A 13440-nucleotide genomic window follows, 5' to 3' on the forward strand; every position below is an offset into this window, starting at 1 on the left:
AAAAAATATATCTTGGTAAAATTCGCTGTGAAGAATGATCCTCAAGATAATTGGAATCAAAAACAGTCAATACATGTCATTATTGAATTAAGCATGTTGTCTAGATAGTTATTAGACTGAAATCATAAATTTGATATGTTTTGGTGCCAAAGGATCAACAAAAACTGTTTTATTATAACTTCTTCTAGAAAAAATTATGATTATTTAAAAGAAATAAAATGTTACAAAATTTATCATTTCAGTCAAATTACTATCTAGTCAACACATGATTAGTTGTCAATAATGGCATGTATTGACTATTTCTATTGCAAATATCTTGAGAACGGTTGCTCGTAGGGTATTTTTCGGAAATGTATGTTTTTTTCACTCAGTAGTTTTATATAGGTAGGGACAAAACGTTATTACTCCTCAAAATAGTTAAAAAAACATGTAGGTGGTGCTCCCTACGAGTCATATGACATCAAATTTAAATTTCTCATGTCAAAAAACACCGAGACGCCAATTTTCATCCAAAAATCGGCTATAATTTAGAAATTGTTTGGAAAAAAACTGAAATAAAAATGAAAGTTTTACACCCTGTATCTCCGAAACGAAGCATTTTAGGGCACACATTTTTTACTTATTTTCATTTGCAGAATATGATGTCGAAGTTTCCCGAATACAATTCGGACCGCCCTGTATATAAAATAACAGTTTTTGAGAAAAAAAGATTGAAGCAAAAAACAAGGTGTCTACTATCTAACGGCACGAAAAACGCACACATTATAGTTATTAATGATACAAGTTCGATACGAACATCACAATGAAACGCGTGTAACGTCAAGCCACGAGGCGTTAGTCGATTAGCTTAGTTACACAAGTTTCATTAAAAAGTTCGTATCGAACGTGTATCATTCAAAATTTAATCTACAACGCGACACGAGGGACGATCCAAAGAGATTTGATTTAATTTAAAATATCAGAGATATCCTCATAAAAATTAAAATTCAAAATTATCAGATGCCCATATTAGTCGACGGCGTGGTAACGGTAACCGTGCTTGTTGATTGTTTCCATTTTGACTTTGACAACTCATTATTGATGTTCAATTTTGTGTTAAACGTTCAGTTTTTTGTGGGGTATAGAAATGGAAAATGTATTAAGCAACCCGTTGGCATTAAGCCTTTAGGGAAAATGCCGTATAAAATAGCATTGTTCCTAAGTCTTCCAGATCCACAACAATACACTGGCCATTGTTTCTGTAGATCGTCTGCGTCGTTGCTTGCAGATTCAGGAGTGGATTTATTAACTGTTAAAAGCAGGGTTAAAAGACATGGTGGTTAGCGCTCTAACACAGTGGCAGAGAGCTATATAGAAAATTTAAAAGAAAATAAGAAAAAAGTGTCAGGTAATATTTTAACATTTCTGACAATGATGGGTCTTCAACAAGTTCAAGCACTCAGGAAATAAATTTACTTTCTAAAAATTCAACTCACCTGTCATCGTCTGGAATTAATTTAACCAATTGTACTGATATTATAATTAATGTTTACAATAAATAAACGTATTTAGGTACCTTTTTTTGCTTGTTACTTATTTTAAAATTTGCGTGTTATTAAGAATTCATAATAGCACTAGTGCTATTATGAAAGCCCTAATGACATCCAAATGACAATGTTAAATGTGTCATAATGACATTGTCGTAGATTAAAATTTTCATGTATTTTCAAGTTTTACATAATATTGTGTTCCAGTTGACAGATTTTGATTATTTTTTAAACAATTAAGCTAAATTATTTGACTTTTTAGTATCTCTTTCTCAATTAAAAATGAAAGTTGCCATCTGTCAATTATACGGGGAAACCAAACCAAACCAAACGAAAACAAAACAAAATGTTGATATGTTGGTGAATGTTGGAGTACGTTAACCAAGCAAAGAATTTAAAAATCACTTTATCACAAGTGTATCTTTTCTCGATAATTTGTTTTTTGATTTATCTCAATAACTTCATTTTTTTGGAGTTGTTCGCTTTTGAAGGAAACACTAACATTTTTTCGAATTTTTTACTTTAAATCCATGACGTTGCTTTTGGTTTTAGTCAACAGACTTATAAAATAGTGTTTATGATTTATGTAATATCTTTGAAAACTCATATTATTATAGTCTCTTAGGCAGTTACTCTAGCAGATAATATGGTTTTCCAAAAGTTGATCTCTACAATGATTAATTAAAGCAGCAATAGTCGATAGTACTTCAGAACTTAAAATTATCTCTACCAGAGTAAACGTCAATAAACAATAACCATTTAATTTTCCAATGATAGTGACATTACAAAAACAATATACACTATTTCATAAGTGTGTTGATGAGGACCCAAAATCAATGCTAAAAATGCTATAAATCGTTACTGTCTTATTCAAAAGCGAATATCTTTAATAAAAATAAAGCTATTTAACAATGCAAGAAATTTAAAAATAATTTTGTCATCTAGGTACGTCTTTTCTGGATAGTTTATTTCTTGATTCATAAGAAATAAACTATCCAGAAAAGACGTACCTAGATGACAAAATTATTTTTAAATTCCTTGCATTGTTAACATATTCCACAGGGTGTTTGAAACTTTCACTAAAATATCAACATACTGTTTCCGTCGTATAATTGACAGATGGAGTTTCATTTTTAATTTAGAAGGTGATACTAAAAAGTCAAATAATTTAGCTACTAATTTCTTAAAAAATCATAAAAAATCGGCCCACTAGAACAAGATATATTAAACTTTAAAATACATCAATGGCCGTTTTTGGTGCAGGTGAGTGTAGTTTAAGAGACAAAATAATTAGAGATTAATACAAATACCTTATATGGCGAAAATCTTTTATAACATAACTAATATATTTTTGTATATTTATATTCAATAAAGAACATTTTATCGTGGAGAAATAAACAAAATAAATTAATCTTTTATTTAAATCCATTTTCTCCATTACACATATCAAACAAAACTCACTTATGCAAATTAAACGCCTTTATCTAAAATTTATAAACCAATAAATAACACCTCGAAGAATCCATTTAAACGATTCATTACTGCTTCCACTATCTACGACACTGGCCGCCTTTAACTATTCAACAAGCATTGATTAATCATAGGAAAAAACAATTTTCTTCAAAGTCCCATTGGTAAATAAAGAACTTTCGGATTCTTTAGTATTTTAACTCTACACGTCTGATGCGAACCAGCGTTTGTTGGCTCGTTTGAATTCAAAAAAGATTAATTCGATTCAATTAGAGAAAGATCTTCGAAAGATAATCGTTATTGTGTTTGGTAAATTCTAGGATTTTGATTAATTTGTTCAGCAAAAATTATTAGCCATTTGCGTTTCCTTTGTTATTTTTTCGAGATAAAGAAACATGTCGTATCCGAAAGGTTTTATACCAAGAGATGTCGAGTCTAGAAGAGTTAGCGATAATATTCGCATAGAAACAGCCGATTCTAAAAGATTTTACAAACAACCTGATCCGTATCTATTAGATAAATACGACAACTTTTATGAAACGACTAAAAGTCTGTTGGTTCTGTTTCAAATCATGGGAGTGATGCCGATTGAACGTATGAAGGGAAAAACTATTTTTAGGTAAATATATTTGAGCAAATATTGAACCAGATAATCACCAAATTATATTTTCTTAGTTATTACGTAGATTGCAGTTGAGGGTTAGAACCTTTGGTGTTACAACAGTAAAATAAAACACTAATTGACCACAATACACCAAACAATTTACTTTTGCACTGGACAAGTGTTTCTCTAACCATGTTAGCATCATCAGCAAATTATTAAAACTACTTAAACTAGTTAAGTAGTTAGTTTTAATCATTTTATATTATTTATATATATTATTATTTTATTATAATTTTGAGAACTACTGGATTTTTTCTGTTTTTTTTTTGGAAAATTTAATTTACTACCTCTATGTTGCCATATTATTAATTATGAAATTATGTTTTTTTATCTAAAAACTAAAAAAAATCAAAAGTTTTTTAAAAAAATCAATTTTTTTACTACCCCTAAAAATATTTACACTTACTTAAGAATCACTCTGTATATTGTACATTGTTGTATTTTATTTCAGATGGCATTCTCCAACTACATGCTGGGCATACTTTATCTACACGGTAGAAACCCTGTTTGTAGGAGTCATATTTAAGGAACGTCTAGTGCTAATTTTGCAGCCCGGAAAGAGATTCGACGAGTACATTTATGGGGTGATATTTCTAAGTATTTTAATACCACATTTTTTATTGCCAGTCGGTGCATGGACCAATGGATCTGAAGTAGCAAAATTTAAGAATATGTGGACTAAATTCCAGGTGATATCTATATGTATAATTATGTACAAAGAATATAAATAAATTCACAAAAATACAGGATCCAAATTATATATTGATGCTTGCTCAAAATAACATTCAATAGATATCTGTCTGTCGTATATATGTTACGGTTAAGGTCCAATGTCCGGTTAATGTCGACATTACCCGGTTAATCTCGAGAAGAACACACAACAAAACAACCAAAAACGTAACCTAACCCAAACATTAACATGTTAATGTCGACATTAACCGGACATCGGACTTTAACTGTAACATATATATTTTGATCACTTTATTAAACACTGGTTCCTTCTATGATGTATCTCAGTTCTTGAGAATTTTTGCTTCTCTCTTTATTCTTCTTCTTTAATTTTCATTTAGCATATTTTTTTTAATTCATTAAATTATTTTCTTTAAATTTTCACTTAGCATCAAATTTTCACATACCTACATCATAATGAGTAGCATCACTTTGCATACTAAGTGAAGAGTGTTTTGACATTTCATAATACATTTATCTAATTTTTGATCCTTATTTTAGCTAAAATACTATAAAATGACCGGCAAGCCAATCATCTTTCACCGACTAGCCTTAATAACTTACTCCCTATGCGCGTTCTCATGGTTAGTTGGCATTCTGATAATGCTTGCCCAAGTCTATCTCCAACCAGACATGCTGCTATGGCACAGCTTCGGGTATTACCACATTTTGGCCATGCTCAATTGCTTGTGTTCGCTGTGGTTCATCAATTGTACTGCCAAAGGACGGGTGGCTGGCTGGTTGGCTGAAGATTTGCATCTGGCTTTGCAAACCAAAGATTCAGCTAGAAAATTGGCGGAGTTCAGAGAGATGTGGGTGGATTTATCTCATATGATGCAACAATTAGGTATAGTAAGCTAAAACGACCTCTACACTATTCGCAAAATACTTTTCGAAAGAAGTATTCGGAAGACAAGTCGGAATTAACTATCTCTGCGCTGTGGTTGTCATTTTGAGGATCTGCCCATGCTCACCCGATGATGGAGTAGGGCTCCGAAACCGGTAGTGAGAGCAGGTTGATCCACATTATGACAAACACAGCGTAGAATTAAATTTCTATATCAGCAGTTAAGTGGTAAGAATCCTTATATAATTTTATTATATACCTATACTGCAAGAAATTTGTTTTCTATTTTATAATTTGGCTCGCCTGAAAAAAAACCTCTTACCATCCTTTTAATATCGATAGTTCTGCCTCGGTGGTACGAAAGTACTACCATTGCACGCAGGCCGCTCTATCCCGTTAGGGACTTAATATCTAACCGACACTTTCCGACAAGTCGGAATTAACTATCTCTGCGCTGTGGTTGTCATTTTGTGGATCTGCTCAAGCTCACCTGATGATGGAGTAGGTCTCCGAAACCGGTAGTGAGAGCAGGTTGATCCACATTATGACAAACACAGCGTAGAATTAAATTTCTATATCAGCAGTTAAGTGGCAAGAATCCTTATATAATTTTATTATATACCTATACTGCAAGAAATTTGTTTTCTATTTTATATTTTATATTTAGGTACTATTACATATATTTTACATATGAGATAACGGCGATCTTCATTTCCAAGCCAACCCTGACGCCATTCTTTATTTAATCATATAATATTATATTAAATTGTTTAATGATAGGAAATCCGTAGATATTATTAACGTACCTACTGTACTCAAAATACGTAAATCTACGGATTAATCAGTAGTTCTGGCAATACTGTCTCCGACAACCACTCTGTCGACTGAAAGCAGAACTACGGTACAGTATTCTTTATCCGCTGCACTGTAAAGGACTATCAGCGAGCAGCGGCGTAGAACTAAATTAAATCTCGAAATTCTCGGACAGGCTAACGCCAGCTACATCTCGGACAGGTTTTTTGCCACGAAATTGCCCATAAGTTTGCGTATCTTCTTAGTTTTTCAATCAACGACATATCAGCTTGCCATATTGATGATGTTGCCTGTATTAATAAATTAAGGCTCTAAACAATTACAATTACAATTTCATATATTAATTGTTCATTATAATAACATCAAATAACAAATATATTGTGATTATATTCCTGCAGATTAAGTAAAAGGTTTTGTTCTTAAATATCTGCTATACATATTATAAACGCGTGTTCAAATGTTAATCTTGTGGAATATACCATACATAACGAGATGTAGGTAATTAAAGAAATATCATTATAACAACTGATAATTTAAAAACGTCTAGGTTTATTTCTTTCGCTGAAATTTATGAGAAAAAGGTCCTTTGACTCGGGTTTAAACCCCGACACAATGTAGAAGCAGTTGTAAACAAAACGAAATTGAACGAGACAACAGGAGACAACCAAAAATTATTAATAATTAAATAAAATTCGAAAAAAAAATTGTAAATAGAGTTGTGTCTCTGGAAACGTTCTATCCTTTTCTATTTTATGTATAATTAGTGTTAATTTTTGTCAATTTTTAGTAAATGACGTCTCGAGATTGGGCTCGCCAAAAGTATCATTTTCCTGCCGTTATTTTTTCGATCATGCGGTATTATCATGGTGATATTTTCTCTCTCTTTTGTGTCATTCTTTATAACAGAGCATATACAAGGCGTCCCAGAAATAAGTGCAAGTATTTTAACTGGTAGTATATTGCTGCCTCAGAAACACGCCTATGAGGTATTTTTCGTGAAAAAAAAATTTTGAAAAAAATTTAAAAAAAAATTGGGAATTTTTTCAGTTTTAAGTTAAAAAACATAATTTCTTGATAATATGGCAATATAGGTAGTCGCTTAAATTTACATAAAAGAAAATCCAGAAAAGATCCAGTGGTCAGTGGTTCTCAAAATTTTAGCAAAAAATGTTTTTTTTTGGAAATTTTCAAAGTAAAATAACTCGGTTATTTTGGACTTATCTGAAAAACGGTAAAGAGAAAAAACGTTTCTTTTGACCAGATCTACCACCCCTCAAAATACTTGCACTTATTTCTGGGACATCCTGTATATTGATCCGTTTCTGTAAATCCATAAAACAAGATCATGACTTCCTTCTGTGTTTCAGGTAAAGCGTACAGTGGCATGTACGCTCTGTACTGTTTGCTGGTACTGCTCACGACTATAGTAGCGACCTACGGTTGTCTAACTGAAATATTAGACAACGGCTTGTCTTTGAAACAAGCCGGGTTGTTCATCATATCGTTCTACTGTTTAACGTTGCTTTTCATTATCTGTAACGAAGCTCACGTGGCATCGAGAAAAATGGGACCAGAATTTAGGTAAAACTGTTTAATTAGTTATCCTTTGTACTAATTCTCAGTATATTAGTTTATTACTTGGTTTCTTCTGTCTTATCTTATTACAATTAATTGTTACTTAATTATTACAAGATAAACAATACATTATTTAACTTTTTAACGTAGACAACCGATTTAAAATAGGTAAACACAAAGAAATCATTTATTCAACGTCAAATTTTGGTTATTGGCTATTCAACCCTAGTTTCTGTGTATAGAATTATTGCTGAAGTGCAGTAAAAATATCAAAAACTTTTATTGACAGCGTGTTATCTAAATGCGGCACAAGTTCATTTTCAGGACAGTTTATTAAGATAACACGATGTAAATTATTATTCATATAAACTTAATTTAAATGTAATTTTATTTAATTTAATTTAACCAGATAATTTTGCTGTCCATCGTACTATCTTCATAAACTGCCCTGAAAATAAACTTGTGCATTTAGATCAAGTTTACATCATCATTTAGAGAACACGCTGTCAATCAAAGTTTTTGACATTGTTAATGCACTTGTGCAATAATTCTACACAGAAACTAGCGTTTAATAGTCAATAACCAAAATTTGTCGTCGAATAAATTATTCGATTGATATTATATAAGTTAAAAAGTTAAAAAATGTATTTTCTCACCTTATTTATGAAAATAAGTATATATTTTCAGAAAGCTAATGGGCAAGGCAAATAAAAAAAAAATAATGTACTTACAGGATGTCACATTTAAAAAAAAACAAAAAGTTGAGTCATATTTCGGAAATGACATCTCCCAGGGAAAAAGTAGTTACGCCACTGGTTTTTACGTAAAATATTGATTGAATTAAATATATATAGGAAATATTGATAAAGAATTTGATTTAAATGCAACATTTTAAAATTCGCCCTGTATTTCAGAAACCAAGGGGGTTAGGACAAATCTGTCTGTAGAGTATTTAGTTTCATAAAAAAGTAGCAACGCGTTGTGAAAACCGCATCTTTGTAGCTCTACTATAAACGATAAACCTCATAAAACACACGAAAATGGGACACACTGTACATATTAAACAAGAAAAAAAGTATTAATTCCAAGAATCTTAAACGGTATCAATGAATAAATAATAATTAACCGGATGTATGAATTAAAATTGAAATCTAAACACCAGCGAAACTAGGTCAGTGTGCACTAAATGATCTAATCAATAATTAATACAAATTCCGAAATTAATTTTTGATATGATCCGACCAAGATGATTAGTATCGATTGCTTAATCTAGCGAGAAAAATCTTGTTTTTGTCGATTAATGAAATACGCATAATCTCTCCTAATTGGTTAAATATAAAGGATTAATTTAAAAGAGATACCTATAGATAGGCTTGAAAAGGATACTTTTTATGTGTCTGGTTAGAACTAGTACTTATGCCTCAAAGTAAGCTTGATATCTGAACATTTAAATAAGAATATGTAGGTATAATCGGTTAATGTACAGTGAAAAATTGCCTATCAAAAATAGTTCTAAATGCCAGTTTATGATCAGTTGGTTAGATAGTTATTTACTTCAAAAAATCAAATATTTAAAGAAGTCTTTCAGGAGGGGTTAGCTCTCTACTCCTGATTTTTTCTGTTAAAATAGTTACTTTCCCGAAGCAGAAACCTACCTTTCTTCTGTGTATAATGAGAACGGATTAAAGTAAGAGTAGCTCTTAAAAATAGGCACCAAACTTTTGTCAAATACCGAACCCATTTTGTTTAGCACATTGTTTGAAAAGTTTGTTGCATTGTCATTAGTCTTATAGATGGTATTTAAAGTAAGCAACATTTTTAAAAGCTAGTAATTTTTAGATTCTTTTAGAAAAAAAAAATATAAAGGTCTCAAATACATTCCAGCACTTCGGAGAATCCAGTGCTCCCTCTCCAACTCTTAGATATACAGGGTGGTCCAAATAGTATTTGGAAAACTTCAGCAGTATATTATGCAGATAAAAATAAATAAAAAAGTTCGTATAAATGTATGTCCTAAAATGCTTAGTTTTGGAGATACAATTCAAATTAATTTTTTCGAAATAATTTCTGAGCTAACACCGATCTTTGAATGAAAATTGGTGTCTGGGAGTTTTTTCACACGAGAAATTCGATGGCGATTTTTATTTCAGTATGACTTATATTTGTAGAAGACGCTGCCTACAAATTTTTATAATATATACATTTCCGTCATTTTTACGTAAAGAAAGGTCTTTTGGTAAAAATAGCTACGAGTAATGGTTCTCAAGATATTAAGAATCGAAAAATAAATAATACATGTCATAATTGACAAAAATTATACATGTTGACTGGATAGTTATTAATGTGAAATAACAAATTGTAAATGCCTTTTGTCCCAAAGTTTCAACAGAAACTGTTTAATCGTATTTTTTCTAGAAAAATTCATGATTGGCCTAAAAAATTAAAAAAATTACAAATTTATCATTTTAATTTTTTGTCAACAATGACATGTATTGACTGTTTCTATTCCAAATATCTTGAAAACTGTTGCTCGTAGTGATTTTTACCAAGATATATTTTTCACTCAGTATCTAGTTTTATGCAGGTACGGACGAAAAATTATTACTCTTCAAATCAGTTAAAAACATGTAGGTGGCGCACCCCTACAAGTGGGAGTTATATTGACATCAAAATCCAAATTTCACATGTCAAAAAACACCCAAACATCAATTTTTATTCAAATATAATAAAGTTAAGAAATTATTTGGAAAAAATCAAAATAAAAATGAAATTTCTACACCCTGTATCTCCGAAACGAAGCATTTTAGGACATACATATATACGAATTTTTTTACTTACTTTTATCTGCCCTATATGCTGCCAAAGTTTCCCGAATAGAATTTGGACCACCTTGTATATTTAAAATATTCCTGATTCCGCTGGTCTTTTGTGTCTAAAATATTCCCGATTGCAACTTTTCAAATGTCACCAATCAAAAATCACCTTGTAAATAAAGCTTATTTACAGGATTTTAGGAAAATTATACATTCGTAAAAATCAGTTTAATCAATTTTTAAAATTAAATTATTACAGGAAAAAGTAACACAGTGATGTAAAACTGCATTTTTGTAGCTCTACTCATAAACGAGAAACCTTGCAAAACACACAAATATGGGACACCCTGTACTTCAATTAATTGAACAAACTGAAACTATATCCATCGCTTGTGAATTTTCCAGGACAGCCTAAGTCAAACTAAATAACCCAAAATATCTGAAGAAATAATTAATCATTAATCCCAATCAGTGAATTAATCACTCCTCTTTTAATGACAAAACTAGCATTAAACCTTCGCCTGTGACATTCCCAACATTGTCGACATTTAGTTCATAGTCCACGTTATCGATATGTCGAGGTAATCAATACAAGTCGCGCGCCCAACTCCTCTTATTTTAGAGACACCCTGTATAATTCTTATATTCTATGCATTTAATCTGAGACTATTTATTTTTTTCAGAGAGAGGTTATTGAATGTTAATTTAGCATCTATAGATAGTCGAACCGTGGAAGAAATAAACATGTTTCTGACAGCGATCGACCAGAATCCGCCCATCATGAATCTGAACGGTTACGCTAATGTAAACCGAAAGTTAATCACCTCAGTAAGTATTTCATTTTATTACTATCGTAAGTACAATCATTAACATATATGTATAAATAAACTTGATGTGTTTATTTCTAAGTGCGAAATAAATATATTTTGGTAAACACACACATACAGATATTAGCATGTTAAATAGCATTCGAAAAATTAACGAATGTTATGTCAAAGGACCACTGTGGCGCTGCTTTTTTCGATCGTCAAGTATTTGTACTTAGTTAATATCATTGCCTGTTGGTATACAGGGCGTCCCAGGCTGAGCATGTATTAAAAGTTTCTAGAGAACTACAATATATAGATCGGAGATTTTTTTACACATTATTGTTACACAACGAGAACTATCGATTAAAAATACTTTCAATATGGCGGCACTTCCGGAAATACAAGAAGTTAACAACAACTTTCTTATTTTAAATAAATACCCAAATATTTTATTACATAGGGGAGAGTGGGGCAAGTGCGGCACAGGGGGCAAGTGCGTCTTTCGAAATAATTCATACATTTGGCATCATAGTCGACAACAATCAGTAAAGTTTACGTACCTATCAACAAGTGCATAGTGTTATTGAAAATCTAGCTGAAAATTGCTAAAATTAAGGTAAATATAAATATTTTTCGTATTCCATATCATGTGATGTAATATTTAAGGCCTACAACCTAGATTTTTTTCATAAATTAAGGGTAATATTTGGACATTTCTTTATGCTCATAACATAACCCTCTATCTCTGTGATAACGCCTGATATGTACAACGTTGCCAAATGTACCTGTACTTTTTAAAATAAATATTCGAATTATTAATGTCACCTTGGGGCAAGTGAGTCTTTTTCATGAGTCACTTGCCCCACAATAGTTTAAGTTATAAATAAATAATTCGTTCTTTTTCGCAGGTTGAAGATGCACAAAGAGGGTCATATTCAGAGGATGCTCTGCACCGTGCTTTAGAAGCTGTTCATAATTAGGAAATGTCATTAAAAAGAGCAAGTGTTGTCTTCAATATTCTGAGAACAACCATACAGTCACGATTAACTCGTCAAGGGCTCAATAAAGTTAGAAACTTAGGCAGATTTAAACCTCTGTTCACTGTACAAATGGACATAAAATTGCGAATAATGGAAATAGAATAGAGCGATTTTGAAGCGGCTGAAAATATTCTTCAAAAAAATTCAATCAAGAACGCGACGCGGCCGATAATATTCTTCAAGAAGAATCCATTAATTCAAAAAGAGCGTCTGTTAAGGTCATTCTTCAAAAGAACTCCAATCCGGAAAGTGTCAATTTGTCAATCATGTCCAAAAACTTAGCTAAGTTTGTGGGTGACTCACTTACCCCATACCTTGGGGCAAGTGAGTCATTTGACATTTTTTTTGTAAATCTGAAATTTAACCAAATATTTAATTTTTTGTTTATTTTTTTAAGGTAGATTACTACTTATACAGTTAAAGTTGGTATTTATGTCATAAACGTTTTTCTATTTCTTAAAATAAAAAAATAGTACATCATTGAACATTAAGGTGCCGCACTTGCCCCACTCTCCCCTACTTAAATTCTCTGTAAAATTTTATAAATTTGATATCAAACACTCTATACCTAACATTAACTTAACGGTTTTTGAGAAAAAAAAATTATTTATTAATTTTTGGAGGAAAAAAACTGCCTGTCAAAAAAATCTGTATAGTCTAAACGACAAATTAAGTGATTACCACAGCCACTGACGCATAAAGAGAAGACATGTGGCTATCTATTTCAAATATTAAATTGTTCGAATGTCATAATATTGGCCGTAGCTGTCATGAAATTGAGGGATTCAAAAATTATCATAAATCATTTTTTTCAAATGGAAACCCACTTTTTTTATTTCACTAGTGAATAGGATTTTCAATTCATTACTTTTTGATTATACATGTTCCTATAAGTTGCTAAAATAAATCGTTGTTTAAGATTTAGTTTTAAAGCGTAATTTTTTCTTGATTTATCGAGCTTCCTTTGACATTAAGTGTCAAAATTATCAGACAATTTATATTCTTCTGTCAAAAAACTAATTATTTGAATTTCGTATACTATAAATACTGCTGGTAAAACTTGGCCAAATATAGTTTTACATCGTGTGACGTTTAAAGTCATAAGCAACTAGTTAAACAATAAAAAATATACTCTTTAAAACGAAATCTTAAAT

At 31.1% G+C, this 13440-nt stretch overlaps 2 protein-coding genes across 2 annotated transcripts in view; one reads left to right on the forward strand and one right to left on the reverse strand.

The window, feature by feature from the left end:
* Positions 1-5096, reverse strand: part of LOC115888504 (thrombospondin type-1 domain-containing protein 4-like) — a 194842-nt gene extending 189746 nt beyond the window's left edge. The window contains exon 1 of the mRNA XM_030908253.1: positions 4954-5096. Within this exon, the coding sequence (XP_030764113.1) occupies positions 4954-4985 (32 nt within the window). The 5' untranslated portion in view covers positions 4986-5096. The remainder of the gene's footprint in view (positions 1-4953) is intronic.
* Positions 4993-12226, forward strand: LOC115888505 (gustatory and odorant receptor 22-like). Its single transcript, XM_030908254.1, has 4 exons — positions 4993-5236; positions 7417-7630; positions 11121-11265; positions 12155-12226. The coding sequence occupies exons 1-4, from the start codon at positions 4993-4995 to the stop codon at positions 12224-12226; spliced, it is 675 nt and encodes a 224-aa protein (XP_030764114.1).
* The last annotated feature ends 1214 nt before the right edge of the window (positions 12227-13440 follow it).

This window comes from Sitophilus oryzae, unplaced genomic scaffold, assembly GCF_002938485.1.
Source record: "Sitophilus oryzae breed Bouriz unplaced genomic scaffold, Soryzae_2.0 scaffold_771_pilon_pilon, whole genome shotgun sequence".
In the NCBI taxonomy this organism is placed as follows: Eukaryota; Metazoa; Arthropoda; class Insecta; order Coleoptera; family Curculionidae; genus Sitophilus; species Sitophilus oryzae.

What these genes read in the sequence shown, in the direction of transcription:
- LOC115888505 (XM_030908254.1), top strand. Translation starts at nt 4,993, where the DNA reads ATGCTTGCCCAAGTCTATCTCCAACCAGACATGCTGCTATGGCACAGC. An exon ending in TCATATGATGCAACAATTAG is followed by an intron (nt 5,237 to 7,416) that starts GTATAGTAAGCT and finishes TCTGTGTTTCAG; the next exon opens with GTAAAGCGTACAGTGGCATG. An exon ending in AAAATGGGACCAGAATTTAG is followed by an intron (nt 7,631 to 11,120) that starts GTAAAACTGTTT and finishes TATTTTTTTCAG; the next exon opens with AGAGAGGTTATTGAATGTTA.